We start from the raw sequence: 19108 nt of genomic DNA on the forward strand, positions 1-19108 counted from the left end.
GCCTGTTAGTCGAACAGAGTCTAAAAGCCCGTCATTGGATCCAGTGTGACTGGTCATAGGGTGAACAAAGGGAAAATTCTACCCCACTGAATGAATGGATATGCTGTGGTCAGCAAGGCATTTACACAATGCTTTGTTATATAATTCACCCATGACCCTGAAACCTAATTCAAGCATACATAGGTCTCAATGGTCAGCTTTGTTTTGGGACTTTTATGGACTGTCCAAATGTATTAGGCATGAACAAATATAATTGAAATTTGTACAGTAAAATGTATAGAAGTCCAGCAATAATTGATCTCTGGCCCAGTACTCAGGTCAGAAACAGTGGTGTAAAGTAACATTTACTCAAGTACTGTACTTAAGTACAATTTTGAGGTATTTTTCACCTTACTGGAGTATTTCCTATTTTCAGTACTTTTACTTCTACTCCACTACATCTCAAAGGCAAATATTGTACTTTTACTCCACAACAATTATTTGAAAACTTCAGTTACTAGTTACTTTGTAGATTTTGATAATTATTACAACACATACATTAACCACTTCAGCCCTACAGTATGTACATTTCGGCCATTTGAAAATAGCCGATCTGCAAGCTCACAATGCGTCGCGATGCGACGCATTGTGAGCTTGTAGATCGGCTATTTTCAAAAGATTTGTATACATTTGAAAACTGGTGAAGAAATGGGACATTCTGCATATTAAGTACTTTCTACTTTTGGTACTTTAAGTACATTTTGATACCAATACGTTTGTTCTTTCACTGAAGTACATTTTTAATTCCGGACTTTTACTTGTAACAGAGTATTTCTGCATTGCAGTATTGATACTTTTACTTAAGTATAAAATGTGAGTACCGCCACTGGTCAGAAATAACAGAAAATATATAACAGAAATAACAAGTTCACAACAAGTTTTTTCCTGTTTTATTGCTCAGCAGTAAAAAGTACAGTGTATATGCTACAGTGCAAAAGATACATGATGTTGAACACTGCCATGCCTTTCCTGTTGAACATTGTGTGTGAAACGTCCACTTTGAGCCAGTGAGACCACAAGCTCAAAATAAACATTCAATAGATATACCAAAAAATATTGTTGAACAAGACACTGATTCAACGTCACTTTCCAAACCCAATGAAATTAATAACATCAATGCAGTATTATTTAAATGTATTCATTTCAATGACAGAGGCAGGCAGCATTGATTACAGAATAAAACTGTGACAATGCAATGTAAAACCCATTAATAAAAGAAGGACCACAGGTTCATAATAACTAAACTATATTGAAATGCATGTTTTGTTGTTTAACTGCCTCTGTAATGTGCTCACAGTAAATATTCAGAATACTTTGAGAATTCTAATTGGTCAAGAATTGTTAAAGCCTTTCATAGGCGCGGTGATTAAATCAACTTGAATCATTCAGCGTCTTAAACGTTTAAGTAATAATGAACACAGTTTTGCACTCACAGACAAAATGTACTTAATGGAGGGAGAGATGGTGATGCAGGTTTGATCTAATGGTCTCCTCCGACCTTTTCAACATGCTGGACCAAAACCATTGACCACTCCATGGATGGTACATACACAGACAGACAGACAGACAGACAAATCACACACACACACACACACACACACACACACACACACACACACACACACACACACACACACACACACACACACACACACACACACACACACACACACACACACACACACACACACACACACACACAGTCTAGAGCATTGGTTCGGTCCGGGGGACCCCAGGGGGTCGCTTGTAGATCTGCTATTTATAGAAAAATCTTGAACCTTGGGGCAAATCTTTGAATATATATATTTTTTCAAGCGAACATTTTTAACTCAAATCTTTGCTTCTGGGGGTCCCTGGGACAAAATCTTTTTGAGATGGGAGTCCGCAGCCAAACACATATCAATTTGGGGGTCCTTGACATGAAAACGTTTGAGAACCACTGGTCTACAGCAGGGGTCTTCGACGTTTTTCAGCCCAAGCACCCCTTCGCTGAGAGAGAGAGATGAAGCAGGGACTACATATTGTATAAAATTATGTTGCAGATTCAACTTTTTCATAGATTTCATAGATAGCGTCATAGACTTCTTGGACTTGTTCAACGTTTATATAAATTAATAAACATACATATCATTTTGGGGGCCCTTGTCCCCTTGACAAGAAAAAGTTTGAGAACCACAGCCCTAGGGGTCCCGGACCCCCTGTTGAAGACCCCTGTGTCTAGACTGGAGACACACACGAACACCGAGGCAGACTTAATGACAGACACTCTCTCACTCAAAGACACACTCTTACATTTGCGTGCACATACCAGATACGTACATACACATACACACACAACACATATACACACACACGTGCGCGCCATTCATGCACCCGTGACAAGCCATACCGACATGACATAAAGAATTAAGACATCTATGTGGTCCCTCTGTAGAGAGGCTGGTGACACTTGAGTGAAGCCATTTCAAAGCCTAATCTATACTATGTTTGCCAAAACGTTAACAGATTTTCAAGAAAAGAAAAGAAAAAGCGACACATAGCAGTCTTTCAAGGAAGCAAAAAAAAACTTGACAATACGTCATACATTTTCTCTTGAGTATCAGTTATTTTTGGTCAAGTGACACCATCATACGACAAAGTATAGGTTAGGCTTAAAGTCTCAAAGTCCATTTGGTTGACAGATGCACCAATTACCTATTCCCTGCATGCTGTTGACCTCTCACTAGTCTCGCCAGACAGACTGTGTTGCCTTTCCACAATTTTCAAATGCTTGTGTCATACAATCTGGAGCAACAGAAGCTCTGAAAATGATCATTTTCAGATTATAAAGTGGATGTGATGCAACATACTAAAGCCTATACCGCTTGTGCTATAACCACGCCCCGCTTCTATGACCAATGCGGAGGTGCCTCTCGCCTACAACAACCGAGGGCTATTTTTTGGGGCCAATAAAGTATGTTTTTTTGACCGCGACGGAGGCACGGCAACTCGCTCGCTTTAGCTCGCTCGGTGGTGCCTCTCGTGGCTCAAGTTCGCTTGAGCCGACTCAGCGCCGTCTGAGTTATGTACCGATAGGCACAGAATCGTAAATCATGTTTTGGCGAGAGCGTTTGCCCACAAGGGCCACTCAAAGTGGCTACTGGCCAATCACAGCGCGTCCTTGCACAAGCGTACTGGCCAATCACCGCGCGTCCTTGCACAAGCGGTATAGGTTTTGGGATCACGCGGATGTGATGCCTCCTCCGTTTCCGTTTCGTCTTTGCAGTCGCGCAAATTAGTCCTAATATCATCTAAGCATATATAGCAGAAATGTACATTTCAAAATATATTTTCGTGAACGGATATGACGGACAGATGCCAGCTTCCTGTCTCGGCTTTAAGGAGTTGTAGTTCCAGACTCTATATAAAGCATTCGGAGATTGTGGAATAGTTGTCTGGCTACGCGAGACTATAACCTCTCACCAACTACTGCCAATGCAGTTTAAAAAAAACAAAACACAGACAATATCCTCCTTTACTAATATCTGGGTTTCAAACATTTTGCCAGAAACCTTCATTAAACCCCTTGTCTCCCCCAAGTACTACGCAGGTGCAGAATTCAAGTTCAACAGGCTAAGTATTTTGGGCTTGATTTAAAAAACAAAAGCAATGCTAAAATACTTTATAACAGCACATTTCTCTCTAAAGCAGATGTGGTAAAACAGCTACAGTGAACTCACCAACCTAAGCCACCGCAACGTAAAACAAAACCACATTTTGCTTTTCTTTCTTTTTTTATAAAGACATAAAAACTCTTATCACAATTAAGCTTTTTGTATAAAATGTACATCAGAAAAATATGCGAGCGCATCCTCATTGTAAATAGTTGTCCTGTTTTTACCTCATTGTTCTTTCACTCTTTAGGTCTTTGTGTTTTTCATATATACAATATAAAGATGAGTCTCTGATGAATATTGATCACATATATAAAATACAGCGAGGGGTGGGGGGAGTGGAGAAAAGGGGAGAGGCTTTTATTTTGACAGTCTTGGACAGGTACAAAGAGAAGTCCCAGCGCGCTTCAGCCAGTTGAAGGTAGAAGGACTCAACAGGGACGACTTGAAACACAGAGAGAATAATACCTGAGACCTTCAGGAGAGACATAATACCCAAATAACCCATTCATCCGGGAACGCATCTGTGTCATTTTAAGATTTCTTTGGGCTATTCAAAAATAGCAGATATACAAGCTCAAGATATACAAGCTACGAGCTTGTAGATCTTGTAGATTCTTTTCTTGAAAAATCATGAAAATGTGTGCAAATCTTTGAATACATATATTTTTTTTTACTCAAATCTTTGCTTCTACATGGGAATTCTACAAATGTCTTCTAAATCCTAACAGTTTTTTTGAAAGAAAATTGTGTTTCTGTAATATCAGTGGTTCTCAAAGTTTTTTTCATGTCAAGGACCACCCAAAATGATATGTATTTGTCCGCCAACCCCCCCTCCCCCCACCCCATCTCAAAATATTTTGTTCCAGGGACCCTCCATGAGCAAAGATTTGAGTTAAAAAGGTATATATATACATATATTCAAAGATTTGCACACATTTTACAATTTTTTTCAACAACAAAAAAATATGCAAAGAAATCTTAAAGTGACACAGATACGTTCCCAGATTGAATAGGATAAAATACTGGAGCACTCGACTGGTCTGCAACGTATTTATTATTTTGCAGGGGTGACTGACTTGTGTCTTCCTGTTTTACTCTAAGAGGAAGACGAGGAAGTGGAAACTTCAGTCGACCCTGCAAAATAATAAATATGCGCAGAGACAGTGGTGAAAAGTAACTAAGTACATTTACTCAAGTGCTGTACTTAATTGCAATTCTGTGGTATTTTTTTACTTTGCTGGAGTATTTCCGATTTTCTATACTTTTACTTCTACTCCACTACATCTTAGAGGCAAATATTGTGCTTTTTTTCTCCACTACAATTATCTGAAAACTTTAGTTACTAGTTTGTGGATTTATGATTATTATTACAAAACATACATTTACCACTTCAACCCTGTATATACTTCTACAAGCTCACAATTTGCGACGCGTTGAGCTTGTAGATCAGCTATTTTCAAAGGATTTTAGCACAATTCATACGTTAAAAAAACTTGTGAAATGGGACATTCTGCATAATGAGTACTTTTACTTTTGGTACTTTAAGTATATGTTGATACCAATACTTTTGTACTTTCACTAAAGCTTTAGTACATTTGGAATACCAAACTATTTCTACATTTCCGTATTTGATACTTTTACTCAAGTAAAACGTTAGTACTTCTTCCACCACTGCAGTGCAGACCAGTGGAGTGCTCCAGTATTTATATTTGGGTAAATAGTAGTCTCTCCTAGAGCCCAGGTATTACTCTCTCTGAGTCTTTGACAGGTGCTTGGTCTCTGGTGGGGGTCTCTCTCTAGATGTCAGAGGCTTTGTCTCTGTTGATGAAGAGGGTCTCCTGGCAAAAAGGATTGACCAGCACCACGCTGCTGCCACTGTAGTCTCCGTTGGGGGGCAAACAGGTTTCATGCTCCTGCAAACACACACGCGCACGGACACACACATACACACACACACAGCACACAAAGACACACACAAACACATTAACACAGGTAGCTCACAGTTTTAACCCATTAAGACCGGGAACGCATCTGTGTCATTTTTAGATTTCTTTGGCTATTCAAAAATAGCAGATCCACAAAATCGTGAGAATGGGTGCAAATCTTTGAATGTATATTTTTTAATGAGAACATTTTTTAACGCAAATCTTTGCTTCTGGGGATTCTGTCTTCTAAATCATAACAGTTTAAAAAAAAAATGTTTTAATTTATTTTTAAGTTTGTTGCTATAATCAGTGTTTTTCAAACGTTTTCATGTCAAGGACCCCCAAAATGTATTTGGCCGCGGACCCCCATCTCAAAATATGTTGTATTACCCCCCCAGAAGCAAAGATTTGAGTAATATTTGCACACATTTTCACGATTTTCCAAAAATAGCAGATCTGCACGAGCTTGTATATCTGCTATTTTTGAATAGCCAAAGAAATCTAAAATGACAGAGATGCGTTCCCCAATTGAATGGGTTAAAGAAGTAGTCTGCCCCCCCAAAAAATCTTATGTTCTATCAATTGACCGGATGGCTGCTCAGTATCTCAATTGACTCTCCGGCAGTCATGACTTTATTGGCTCAGGAATGCGACAAAAACTAAAAAAAATCTCCATGAATTCAAGGCTTCATGGGGTGTGTAATTGATAAAAAATAAGTGATTTTTTGGGTGAACTACTCCTTTAATATTGTGTTAATTTCATATGCTATGTTGATGAATTGAATACATAGGACCACAATGGAAACAAGTCAAACAAGTCCTAGGACTTTTTTTTGTGTTATCCTTTTAGCTTTAATGTGGGGCGGCCATAGCTGAGTGGTTAGTGAGCCCGCCTAGGGAACCAGCTGGCCCTGGTTGCCCCAGGTTCGATTCCAGGCTATCCCAGCATATGTGCCGTTGATATGAAATTTGTCCCTGAGCAAGACTCTTAACCCCAATTGCTCACAGGTTCTCATTGGAAACAAGACCGCAAGGACTTTCATGAACGACCTGTTAAAAGGAATTATCCTTATCCTAATGTCTTACTGTACCACGTGCTGTTTAATAAAGTATTCAATCAATCAATTAATCAATGGTAGATAGCTCAAGACTCACTACTACAAGACACACACACACATCTATACTATAAGAATCAAGTCACTAGTTACAGGAACACACAAAGTGGTGAGAGTGAGAAAGTAGAGGGGAGGGTTTTAGTCAGCGTTGCCATGTCCGCTTATTATAAGCGACTTTGGCCTTGTTTTTCTGTAAAGTTGCTTGTAAATATTGGTAGTGGCGGGTTGCGTTCTTTTGGGGCTTGTTTCTAAAGTGTAGTTGCTTATTTGGGCTTGTTTATAGCCCAAATAAGCAAGATCTACAAGCTCACAACGCGTTGCATCGCAACGCGTTGTGAGCTTGTAGATCGGCTATTTTCAAATAGCCGATATAAAATATATATAGGTTTAAAAGTGCTCATGTGGCCTATAATAGTCACTTCTTTTGGGCTTGTTTTTCTAGACTCGGTTGCTTATCTCTCTCACAAAATCTGGCAACAGATTCAGTGCAGAGGAGAGAATGCATGCAAACAGAAATGTACTGACAGCGCTGAGAGAGAGAGAGAGAGAGAGAGAGAGAGAGAGAGGGGGGGGCAATGCAACAGAAAGGGATGGAGAGAGGAAAGGAGAACAATAAAGAGAGGGAGAGAAAGGGGGAGAGATGGAGATAGAGAGAGAAGAGAGGAGAGGGAGTCCTATAAGGATGAGAGCGGTGAGTCAGCAGTTAACGCCTACAGGGAGGGATGAGGTGTGAAAAGAGAAAACGATTTGTTTCTGCAGGAGGAGGAGGAGGATGGGGCTGTTAAAATCCACACACCGTGACTTTGTAATATTGGGGGCGGCACCTGTCAGCGGGGAGTGTTGGGCGGGAGGAGTAGGACGAAGGCTCTACGTCCTCCTGGTGGGGGCTCCTCACTGACAGGTGAGTCAGTAGGATACAACAACAGTGACAACACAGAAATGTGTGTGGGGAGCAATCAATTGGCATAACGACTAAATTGGGGAGAAAAAAAGGTGGTAAAAAATAATTGGCTACTCTAAATGTATTAAAAAATAAATAAAAACAAAAAACAAGAAATTGTTAGAGTATGGAGATAAGAGGTTTCTGCCCGACAACAAGGTTACAGTAGCAAACATCAGGGTAACTATGGCAACGGGGGGATTGATGGGTGTGAAATGCTACAGGATGGTAGCAGCTAACGTTAGACAGCTGCTCTAGAGAGACGGAGGAGGCGAAGCGGGAACACAACACCTGGGTGTCACCAGGAGGAACATCCTAAACATGAGCCAACGTGGGCATCGCCCTCCTGTCCCACAGATAGATGACACACGAGAAGGAGGGAAACAAAAGAGGTAAAATAAATAAAAGAGACTCTGTGAAATGGTTGCCAAAGGGGGAAAAAAAACAAAACAATAGGGCATAGCAGTGCTGGCAATTTTGTGGTGCCACCGATAGAAAAGCCATACATTTTCCCCATAGAGATTTCCAAAAATATTTAATATTTTAGCCTGGAACCAAGTCATCCAGGCTCCTTGTGAATCATGGCCATAAAACATTTGATTCTGTGTCAAACAATATTTGAAAACCGCAAAAACAATTGGTATTTATTAAATAATAGCATATCATGTAATTAAATATTCAAATATTGTTTGATACAGAATCTAGTGTTTTATGGTCATGGTTCACCCAGAGCCTGGATGGCTTGGTTCCAGGCTTTTTCTGTCTGTGGCACCACAAAATGGCCGCTACTGCTTATGCCCTGTAATGAAATGGAACAAAGCAATGCAATGACGCATCACAATAATGTGACTTCCTTTTGAAATAGCTTTGTTGTCATTAAAGTCAAGTTCAAGCTGTTGTTCCAAACACTGCAGTACTATCCCTTCCACAGCAGATGGCACTGTAAGCCACCTAAAACACGCTGCGGTAATTACTGTAGAAGGGAAGGAGATGTGGCAGAAAGAAACTTTGCACTGCTATTTTACCCCAGCAGTGGTGGAAAGTAACTAAGTACATTTACTCAAGTACTGTACTTAAGTAAAATTGTGAGGTACTTTTACTTTACTTGAGTATTTCTATTTATATAGAAAGTAATACTTTTACTTCTACTCCACTACATCTCAGAGGCAAATATTGTACTTTTACTCCAATACAATTATTTGACAACTTTAGTTACTAGTTACTTTGTAGATTTGAATTATCATTAGTTATTACAAAACATTAATCGCTTCAGCCCTATTTAAACTTTGGCTATTTGAAAATAGCTGATCTACAAGCTCACAAGCTTGTGAGCTTGTAGATCTGCTATTTTCAAAACATTTTAATACATTTTATACATATGATACCTGTGAGTATTTCTGCATTGCAGTATTGATACTTTTACTGATGAGTACATTTTCCACCACTGTACCCAAGCTAGGACTCCATGAGCCCCTTGAAAGTCCCTGTTATTCATATCATCTGTATCGTTATTCCATTTTAGATACTGGTTATGAATTGAAATATCGTTGTTGCCGGGCAGAAACCTCCTACCTCCATAGTCTAACTGTTTGTGTTTTTTCGTAAAATTAACGCCCTACTTGATCGGCGTCACACAAAAGCATCAAAAGTAGCAGATCTACAAGCTCAAAGCTTGTAGATCTGCTACTTTTTCATTTGAATCGTGAAAAGTAACAGTTTTGGACATAATATGAGGTTTCCACCCGACAGAGAGACGAGATACAGACTGTGAGAAGAGATCTGTGTGCATAATTAAATCCTTAAATTCATTATTAATATGTAAAAAATGAAAGTAAATAAAAAAAAAATGAATTGAAAATACATTAACCACTTAACCCCCAGCATCTGTACTGAAAATAGCAGATCGATTGTCGATCGGCTATTTTCAGCGAAAGCTTTCCCCCAAAAATAACAGAAAACAGAAAATACCCTAGTATGGAGCCCTGAGGGACTCCGCTCAACCATATGGGGTTTAAGTGGTTAAACAAACAAACAAACAAACAAACAAACCTCTGCCTCCAGGGAGTGTATCTCTCTGGGCAGCTCCACGGCGTGCCTGTTGAAGTAGTCCATGGTGATGGCGTTGTTCCAGTAGCTCAGATTGTTCTCCTGGTTCGACGACTTCTTCTTTCTCCTCATGCAGCACACCGTCAACAGCACAGCTATAGAGACCCAGAGACCACAGGGGAGTAGAAGTAAGTAGCCTTTAATGTAGCCATGGTTCACAAGACGGTCGTCTGTCACGACTGTCATGGATGAACTTCAACCTGTTTTCTGCACTTTCTCCATATTTGGCCTGTACATCTACATAAACGTTCAGATTTCAAATATAAAGTGCTTACCCCATGGCCATGGATGTTACAATTCTGTACGGGCCCTCAGAATTACCCATATCTTCCGTATTGTTTAGTGTGCAGTACATGTACAGTAAAACCCACTGGATATGACGCTAGTATGCATGGGTTAAAGCAAAACAAAATTTCACAACTGAAACCTTTTGTCAGGCCAAGTTGTAATCTGTGATTTGTGAAACAGCGGGAAAGGAGTCCCCCACACACTAGAGCTCTTTGTTTCCTAAACAATTAGCACAATATGTAGAATTATGAGGTTTGGGTATTATCATTCTAAACCTATGTTCCTGCTGTTCTCATACAGACAACCCGTTGAAGAAATTGCAGATTAAATTTTAGTGCTAGTTTGACCACTTCAAATACTCTTTCATCTTAAAATAATGAATAACCCAACATGCCTCCATAGAAGACATGCTGGCTGCTATGGAATCCAAATGACTGAAATCAGTCTTGGCGACTGAGAACTTTAATCCATGAGTATGTCACAGGGACGGACCCGGGACCCCCAGCAGACAGAGGTTAGAGAGTTAGTGGATGGATGGAGCCGTAGGGCTAGCGGTGTCTTCAAGTAGGCAATGGAAACACCCACTGCTCAAACAGCATGTGTTACGGGTCAGAGTGACAGGACATGTGGAGCCAAGCAATTTGATTTGATGTTACAACTGTGATGGAACTCCCGTTACTTGACATGTTGCAGAGAACGAATTTGTGAAGAGTTTGTGTAAAAAAGCCGTAACATAAAGCAGTGGTTCTCAACCTTTTCAGGCCGTGACCCCCCAAAATAATCATATTTGAACTGGGGACCCCCCACCCTGACAAGCACTTTGAATTGTAGGAGTTGAGGCATTACATTTTGTTTGACTCGGTTCCATAAATAAATATTGTGAAAATATTTTCAAAAGTTTCTTAAATTATTTGACAATTTGGCCAGTTTTTATAGTATTGTTTGTTGATTACTATTACTTTTTTGTTTAGGTATTAAGAAGTCCTTAAATTGTCACTTCACTGTCATCTGGGGACCCCCCCTAAAATCATGTGGGGTCCCGGGACTCCCGACCCACAGGTTGAGAACCACTGAATAGAGTACCGAAGTCCTGACGTCACTCGCACTACACCTGGTTCACAATGGAATCACCATAGGGGAATCTTAGATTGTGTCATATAAAAACAAGAAACTATATTAAGTGATGGATTTAAGCGTGCAAAAAGCACTCAGCTTGTAATCTTTTTAGTGTTTTACTTACAGCACGAGGACACAGGCACACTGATGGCCAGCACGATCCACACGATGTCCATCTTCTTCAGACAGATGGTGGAGCGCTCTGGCGGGTCCTCCAGGGCGGGGCCCGAGCTGTTGCTCTGCTCCCAGGGCTCACGAGTGGTGGCGGGGACCAGCCTGTTCAGGAAGTTACCGCTGGCCGTGGAGGCGGGTTCCTCCGAGGAGGACGAGCTGTTCCCCTTATTAGCCGTAAGGTCCTCATCGACGGCCGAACTGCCGTTAGAGAGCAGCGGCCCTCCCTCTGCGGTAAGGTTCCCCGGCGACCGGGGTCCAAGAGGAGGGGCGTTGTTGTCCGTGCCGTTACCCGGAGGTGCGTGCGGGGGGAGGAGAGGGTCCTCGTCCTCCTCAACAGTGGTGTCGTTAGTTACAGTGTGGTTGGCTGGGGTCGGGGTCAAGGTCGGGACGGGGCTGATGGGCTCTAGAGCCGACGGGGAGGTCAGGTTCCCTGGAGGCGGGCTCTGGGCCGGAGAGACGGAGACGGACCCCCCTTCGGCCTTCGGCTCGGTCACCAGCTCAGCGGTGGGGGGCTCGTTGCCCTCGCCGTGCACCTCCCTCAGGGTGATGGTGTGGGGCGGGGCTTGATGCTGCCTGGGGGGTTTGTTTCGGTCGCGCTCCCTGAGTGCCAGTCCTCGGGCGTGACCCGCCGAGGAAGAGGAGGAGGAGGAAGGCTGGAGCTCAGTGGTGACACGCCGCAGCAGAAGCAGACTGGGGTCGGTGGGTTCCTCCATCGTCGACTTCTGAGGCTCTGAGTGATGATGGGCGGGTGCCGGCGGAGTGGCGCCGGCGGCGAGCTGGGGATCCAGGATGTCTCCTCTTTCAAAGGCAGGTTGGGACATACGAGTCAGGGAGGTTTTTGGGGCTCCCGCCTCTCTATGTGGGACGACGGAAGGGCTTGGAAATCTGCTGGGACTGCTGCTGCCACTGTCCCGGTTTGTACCAACAACAGTATCTGGGCTAGAGGCCGAGTTGCTTTGGCTGACGACACTAGTGCTTATTGGCTGCTGGAGCCGCGGGCTGGGATGGGGCCTCACAGTGTCGGGGTCGACGGTAGCTGCGTCATGATGGGGGGCTTCGTGGGGAGGGTCTACGGTGAAGTGACCATGAAGCCTGTCGAGGGAGCTGCTGAGCACTGCTGTGGCGAGGATGGTATCCATGGGGCGAGCCCCCCCTCCTCCGTGGGAGGGGGAGGAGGGGGGCCACTGCTCGCCGCTGCTGGAGCCTTCCTGATGCCAGTCCGGCTGGGGGGCAAAGGTGGGATGGACAGGGAGGGCGTGGCTTCTTCTATGGGGGGCTGCCATGGAGACAGAGTCCTGTGCTGATAACACCACCCCTGCTGGCAGTGCTAGGAATGCTAGAACACCTAGAGATGGAGGGATGGAGGAGAGAGAGAGAGAGAGAGAGAGAGAGAGAGAGAGAGAGAGAGAGAGAGAGAGAGAGATTATCAGAGATTATCAGAGAGGCATCACACTGCACCACCTTCAGCTTGACCAGCTAGCATTTTCCACATCAGGAGTCGTCAGCCACTCCAAGAAAGCAGTTTGTGTCAGTGTGTTGTGTATGTGGATCTAAACACATCCATACGCGTGTGTGTTTGTGTGCGACTGTGCGCGAGCGCGCGCGCGCGTGTGTGTGTGCATATAAGAAGTGACAGTTCATAGGAATGGCCACTAGTCCACAAACACAACACCAGATCGAGCTCCACAAATCATGTTCAACCCGGATTTGGCTCAAACAAGGGGTTAAGTTCATTCTACTGCTATGCCACCAAAACGTGGAATGCCCTACCAACAGTCATACAAAAGTGTGAATCCTTACTCTCATTCAAAACCACTTAAAGCACTTACAGGTGGCTGTAATTTGTAAGTGGCCCCTGTAAAAAGTTCAAGCCTATCACCAGAAATGCCCCCCCCCCCAAGAACTGTTTTAGATTACAACTCGTTTATATGATATTTTAGTATTGTATATTTGTATGTCATTAATGTTTCTATGAATTAAATACATGGGACCCCAATAGAAACAAGCCATAGTGCTTTCTTGGGTTCAATACTTTTAGCATTGTATTTGTATTAAACTGTACTTTCTGTGCTTTTTTCAAACTGTTAATAAAGTACTGTATGCGATCAATCATTCAATGGTGACTGTGAGAAGCCCCTCTCAGCCATGTCTTGCATCCAACACAGCCCATCAGGCTGTAATCAACTGCACTGCAGTGTTTGTCACTTTGCCTGGTTTAAACCAGATCGCTCTGTTAACCTCATTATGCGCTAAATGTGTTCCGGTGACCTCTGTGCATGTACCTGTACCTGTGTGTGTGTGTGAGCCAAACATATTGGGGGGGCAACCCGCCTTTGACTGCATGATGTGTCATTCAAAATAGGCTGCAACGCCAAATGCTGCTATGCAGGAGCACTGAAAAGCAGTGTTGATTTTGACAGCAAATGTTGTATTAGTTTTAGTCATAGTTTTTTTTAAAGAAATTCCATTTAGTTTTAGTCACATTTTAGTCTTCTGAAATGTTTTAGTTTTTGACTAGTTTTAGTCGACTAAATATCATAAGATTATAGTCGACTGAGTCTACAGTTGATTTAGTCGACTAAAATGTATTTTGGCGGTGCCTTGGTGGCGTCGTAATGGCTGATTTTACACTTGGTTGCATGCTGAAAATATCAGATCTACAAGCAGCGCGACACGTTGTGAGAAATCTCGTCATTGGCAGTCAAAGAGTTAACTATCATGCTCTCTCTGTAACTATGGAAACCTAATTTCCATCTTGAGAGAGAAGGGAGAGAAAGAAAAGGTAAGGGGGGGAATCAAAGACTGCAATCAAGTGTGCTCACCATTATCATTCATTTTGTTTATTAGTACATTTTTGGGGACACATACTGTACTGTACAGTATGCTGTCATAAACATCTCTAGTCCCAAGTTTATACCATGGCTTTCTGCTTCACTGTGTATTTACCACAATGAGGGTGAGGTGAAAAATCTGTTACACCTACGAGGAGAGGCAAAGGTACCAGGAGACAAGGTGAGCATGATAAACAGTGGAAAACCAAATTAACTTTGCTTTATTCAGGGCACAGATGGCCCTGTGTTTAAGCAAACCACACAGACTCTAATGCAGCCTTACAGTGAGTCGTGAGTTTGATTCCCGAGCACCTTTGCTGCGTGTCACTCCCCGTTTCAATAAAGGCAGAAAAGCCCCATAAATATAAAAAAAACAACGTTATTTTTTATCATGTTTAAGCATGATGCTTTCTTTGATTGTAGGAGAACAACTTCTCCCTCAACAAGTCAACAGACCAAGAAGCTGACCGTGGCCTTCGGGAAGCCAAGGAGAGAGAGAAGAGCACGCGCCTATCTCCATCGATGGAGCTGCAGAGGAAAGGGTCAGCGAGTTCAGGTTCCTTGGAGTAGCAACGCATTGAGGACGAGCTCCGACACACACACACACACACACACACACACACACACACACACACACACACACACACACACACACACACACACACACACACACACACACACACACACACACACACACACACACACACACACACACACACACACACGTGAGGGAAAGAAGCTCAGCAGCAACTATATACTGATTTGGATTTTTTTATTATTGACCCCTTTATTGACCCCTTCTTGTATTATTGACTACGAGACTGAAATACTGCTTAAGAATGTGTTCAGGCTCACTGGTGAGCGTCCAGATTGCCTTGGGATTTTGTGACAACCACACACATTATTATTACAATATAGGCTATACAACTATACAATTATGTTTTAATTTTCTATATCAGTACTTTGAGCGCACACATCTCCCAAAACAAATTCCATATGCTAGAGTTTTTTTTTAACCAGTTTCAACCTGGTCTCCTATTTTGGACATGTCATTGTAGGCGTTACTTTTTTTTTAAAGAAATATTTTTGGCTTTTTATGCCTTTATTGATAGGTATACAGTAGACTGACAGGAAATGGGGAGAGAGATGGGGGGGGTGACACGCAGCAAAGCTCGAACCCGGGACACGCTGTCTGGCTGGATTACCGGCCTGGGTGCCCAGACGGCTACGCCAGCCGCCCGGGCCATAGGCGACATTTTGAATATTTAAATTATTTTATTGAATTATTTTATTTTTTTCCACAATATTTGACGATAGCAATTGCCCTTTGGTAGTAGTGCCTCTGGGAACTGAAAGTTGGAAAAGCACTGACATGAAGTCATTAATCATATTCCCTCATATTCAATCACAGACTCCCCACTACAGAGGGCGACGCCCCTGTCTTCCATTAACCAGGCCTGTCACGTTCATAATCCATGGAGCTCTACTAACAGTCCTCATGGAGGAGATAACACCCACAGCCAGCTGTGATTTATGACTACTAGTCCTTCCTGAAATGATCTAAAGCATTGTTTCACAAACAATGTGGGTCGGGGGACCCATTTTTTGGGGTCCAGAGTAAATATCCCTTTTTTATGTTTTCAAAAAATTATCAAATATTAATAAAAAAAAGATTCAACGTTCTAAAATTTTTCATAGACATTTTCAAAGAATAAAAAAAGATTCCATGAATGTAAAAACCTTTGCGGTTTTAATCTATCTTCATATAATTGTTCCTCACTAATGCTCATGATAATATGGTACCATTTTTGTCTACTTGGTCTGTGTCTCAGAGGAGGACAGTTCAGAAACCCGCCTACCAGTGACATCATCGATGGGGAATCCAAGCTAATAGAAACTGCAGGCTTTCTCTTCCTGGAAAGTTAGCATGCTATAATGGAAGTCATTGTTCTCACGTTAATAAAAGTCATCTCTATATCTCTATAGTCAGTAGTCATCTGTATAGTCAGTAGGGGACCCCCTATAACCTCCTCAAAGACCCCTGGGGGTCCCCGGACTGCCACCTTGAGAACCACTATTCCACAGTAGCTTCAGTCATATTGATATCCAATCCCCTGCTGTTTCTACCTGGCAACACGACACTTTGCTGCTGCTGAAAAAAACATGAGGCACCGACTCCCTTCACTAACTACAGTTAATATCAGAGTGTGCATGCACACACGCACACACACACACACACACACACACACACACACACACACACACGCATGCGCATGCGCACGCTCGCGCACACACTTACACGTACGCGCACATTCATAGTGCAGCAGTTAAGCAAACCAATCAGACGTGGAAGCACTTTCAGATTGACCTCTGGTGACCTTGAGTGGTCATTGACCTCAGAATTGCATTTTTGGCACTTTTTGCCCCATTTTTCTCCATTATAATAATATATGCTTGTTAAAATGTCAGTTTTGTTCTAATAAATGAAAAATGAAACCTAATAGTCACTCTACAGAAATGGTGATTATTACTATTATGATAGTTATGTTATGACATTGTTATAACATTAAAAACATCTAGGAGAGAGAGCAGCAGTAAAATAAAGAAAAACAAGAAAGAAAGTGCTAATGCATTCAAAGTGCAATATAGGTACAATGCTATTCAAAGGTGCTATTCATCTCATGTTGGTTTTGGTTTTGGGGGCAGTATATGGTGAGCGTTCAGGGTTCTAATGAGAAGATAAGCTCATATATGGAAGGTATTGTGCTTTTTATGAAAGAAGCATGAAACTTCCTACAGTGTTTCTATATGTCATGAAGTCTGTTTTCAGACGTGGAAGCATTTCTCAATTGACCTCTGAGAGTTGTCAGAGGCTGTACACATTTTGGGCTGTCAAACCCATGTTAAAACAGAAATGTTGTTTCCTGTAAACCTTTATGATTAAAATGTCATATATAGGCTTAGCAGATGAGTTTAAGCTTGATTCCTAAAAGTTGCATATTGGGCAATTTGAGTAATAAGCATAATCAGCAAATCTATCGCTTAATGAGCAAATTACCTGGAAATAGCTAACATTTTGCGTCCAGTTAACTTAGAAAGGTGACTTAAGAGTCAAAGCCCATGTTTGTGATGTGCAGAAATTCATCTATTATCATGGTGAAGTCATGCAACCTTTCCTCATTTGCACAATTTGCATAAAGTATGTAATAATTAGGCCCAAGACCAGGAAAAAGTCTTGTTTTAGCTGGTAGTCAATTTAGAAAGGTGCTCTTAGAGACTAAGTCTATTTTTGAATGTCCAGAAATGAATCTTGCCAAAAAAAAAGCAATTTATCTGGATCCATGTCCATGTATCGATTCTCCACCTTCTCACCTGGATCCTGTGCTCACAACCCTTGAGAAATGAAAAGCTCTTCAAAACACACACACACACACACACACACACACACACACACACACACACACACACACACACACACACACACACACACACACACACACGCACGCTCGCGCACATTCACACAGATATGTAAGCATGCATACACCCCAGACACACTTACACATATTAACACAAACACACACACACACACACACACACACACACACACACACACACACACACACACACACACACACACACACACACACACACACACACACACACACACACACACACACACACACAGCTGATGAGTCAGTATGATCTGAGACTAGCATGGAATCTGTCTGATGGAAAATATGGAATCGTTTGATCTTGTTCAATGGACTCCTTATGTGCCTATAGGCCTATATGTGATGCATATGGGGCTCCTTTAGAATCTTAAAGGACGACTTCACCCATTGTCAACATATCTTCATATAATTGGTCCTCACTAATGCTCAGGATAAAATGTTACAATCTTGTTCTACTCGGTCTGTGTCTCATAGGAGGGCTGGAGAGCCTTCAAAAACCCGCCTAGAGTACCAGTGACATCATCGTTAGGCAGGTTTAAAAAAACAAAACAAGATTTCAATTATTATTTTTTTTATTGTTATTAAGGTGAGAACAATGGCTTCCATTATAGCATGGCAACTTTCCAGAAATAGAAAGCCTGCAGTTCCTATTAGCTTGGATTCCCCATCGATGATGTCACTGGTAGGCGGGTTTCTGAACTGTCCACAGCCCTCCTCTGAGACACAGAGTGAATAGACAAAAATTGTACCATATTATAATGAGCATTGGTGAGGACCAATTATATGAAGATACGTTGAAAATGGGTGAAGTCGTCCTTTAATACTACAGTACGTATATACCAGTGATATTCAACTGGCGGATCGTGGGCCAAGTCCGGCCCCAGCTGAGCTTTCTTGTGGCCTGGCCCCTGGAACATATTCCCACAGTCAGACACACTTAGGGCAGGTAGATTTGGTCCGATATTGCTGTCGCCGACATTTTTTGGCGCTCGCCGACAAAACCTCCCGATCTGACACAGATCGGCCTCCGACCGTTTTCAGATAACTACCATGTTAGATATTCAGCTCTGTCTGGGACAGGACAGCAGACAATATCATACAATATGAACGGGGCTGCGACCACCTTGCGAGGAGATGCACGCTACAGCCAATGAGAGCACATTACAGCCACCGTGGCTATGGAAGGTCGGTGGAACTGACCACAACAAACAGATCCCCCACATAGTTACCGTCCAGTCCTGTATTAAGTTAACATTATTATAAAACAGAATGAGAGTGAGCAAGCGTGCTCAAAGGGGGGCTGTTTATTTGAGACTATTGCACAGAGATAGAGAGAAAGAGATAGAGATAAAGACACAGAGAGCGAGCGGTGTGTGTGTGTGTGTGTGTGTGTGTGTGTGTGTGTGTGTGTGTGTGTGTGTGTGTGTGTGTGTGTGTGTGTGTGTGTCGTAGTCTGTGAGTGTTGC

The 19108-nt window shown here is 42.4% G+C and overlaps 1 protein-coding gene across 1 annotated transcript in view; it reads right to left on the minus strand.

The window, feature by feature from the left end:
* Positions 1-914: 914 nt before the first annotated feature.
* tmem108 (transmembrane protein 108) overlaps positions 915-19108 on the minus strand; it is a 31640-nt gene continuing 13446 nt past the window's right edge. Inside the window, exons 2-4 of the mRNA XM_080417148.1 lie at positions 11310-12704; positions 9725-9876; positions 915-5608 (exon numbers count right to left, since the gene is read on the minus strand). Of these exons, the coding sequence (XP_080273274.1) occupies positions 5492-5608; positions 9725-9876; positions 11310-12704 (1664 nt within the window). The 3' untranslated portion in view covers positions 915-5491. The remainder of the gene's footprint in view (positions 5609-9724; positions 9877-11309; positions 12705-19108) is intronic.

This window comes from Gymnoscopelus braueri, assembly GCF_963280865.1.
Source record: "Gymnoscopelus braueri genome assembly, chromosome: 21".
NCBI classification, from domain to species: Eukaryota; Metazoa; Chordata; class Actinopteri; order Myctophiformes; family Myctophidae; genus Gymnoscopelus; species Gymnoscopelus braueri.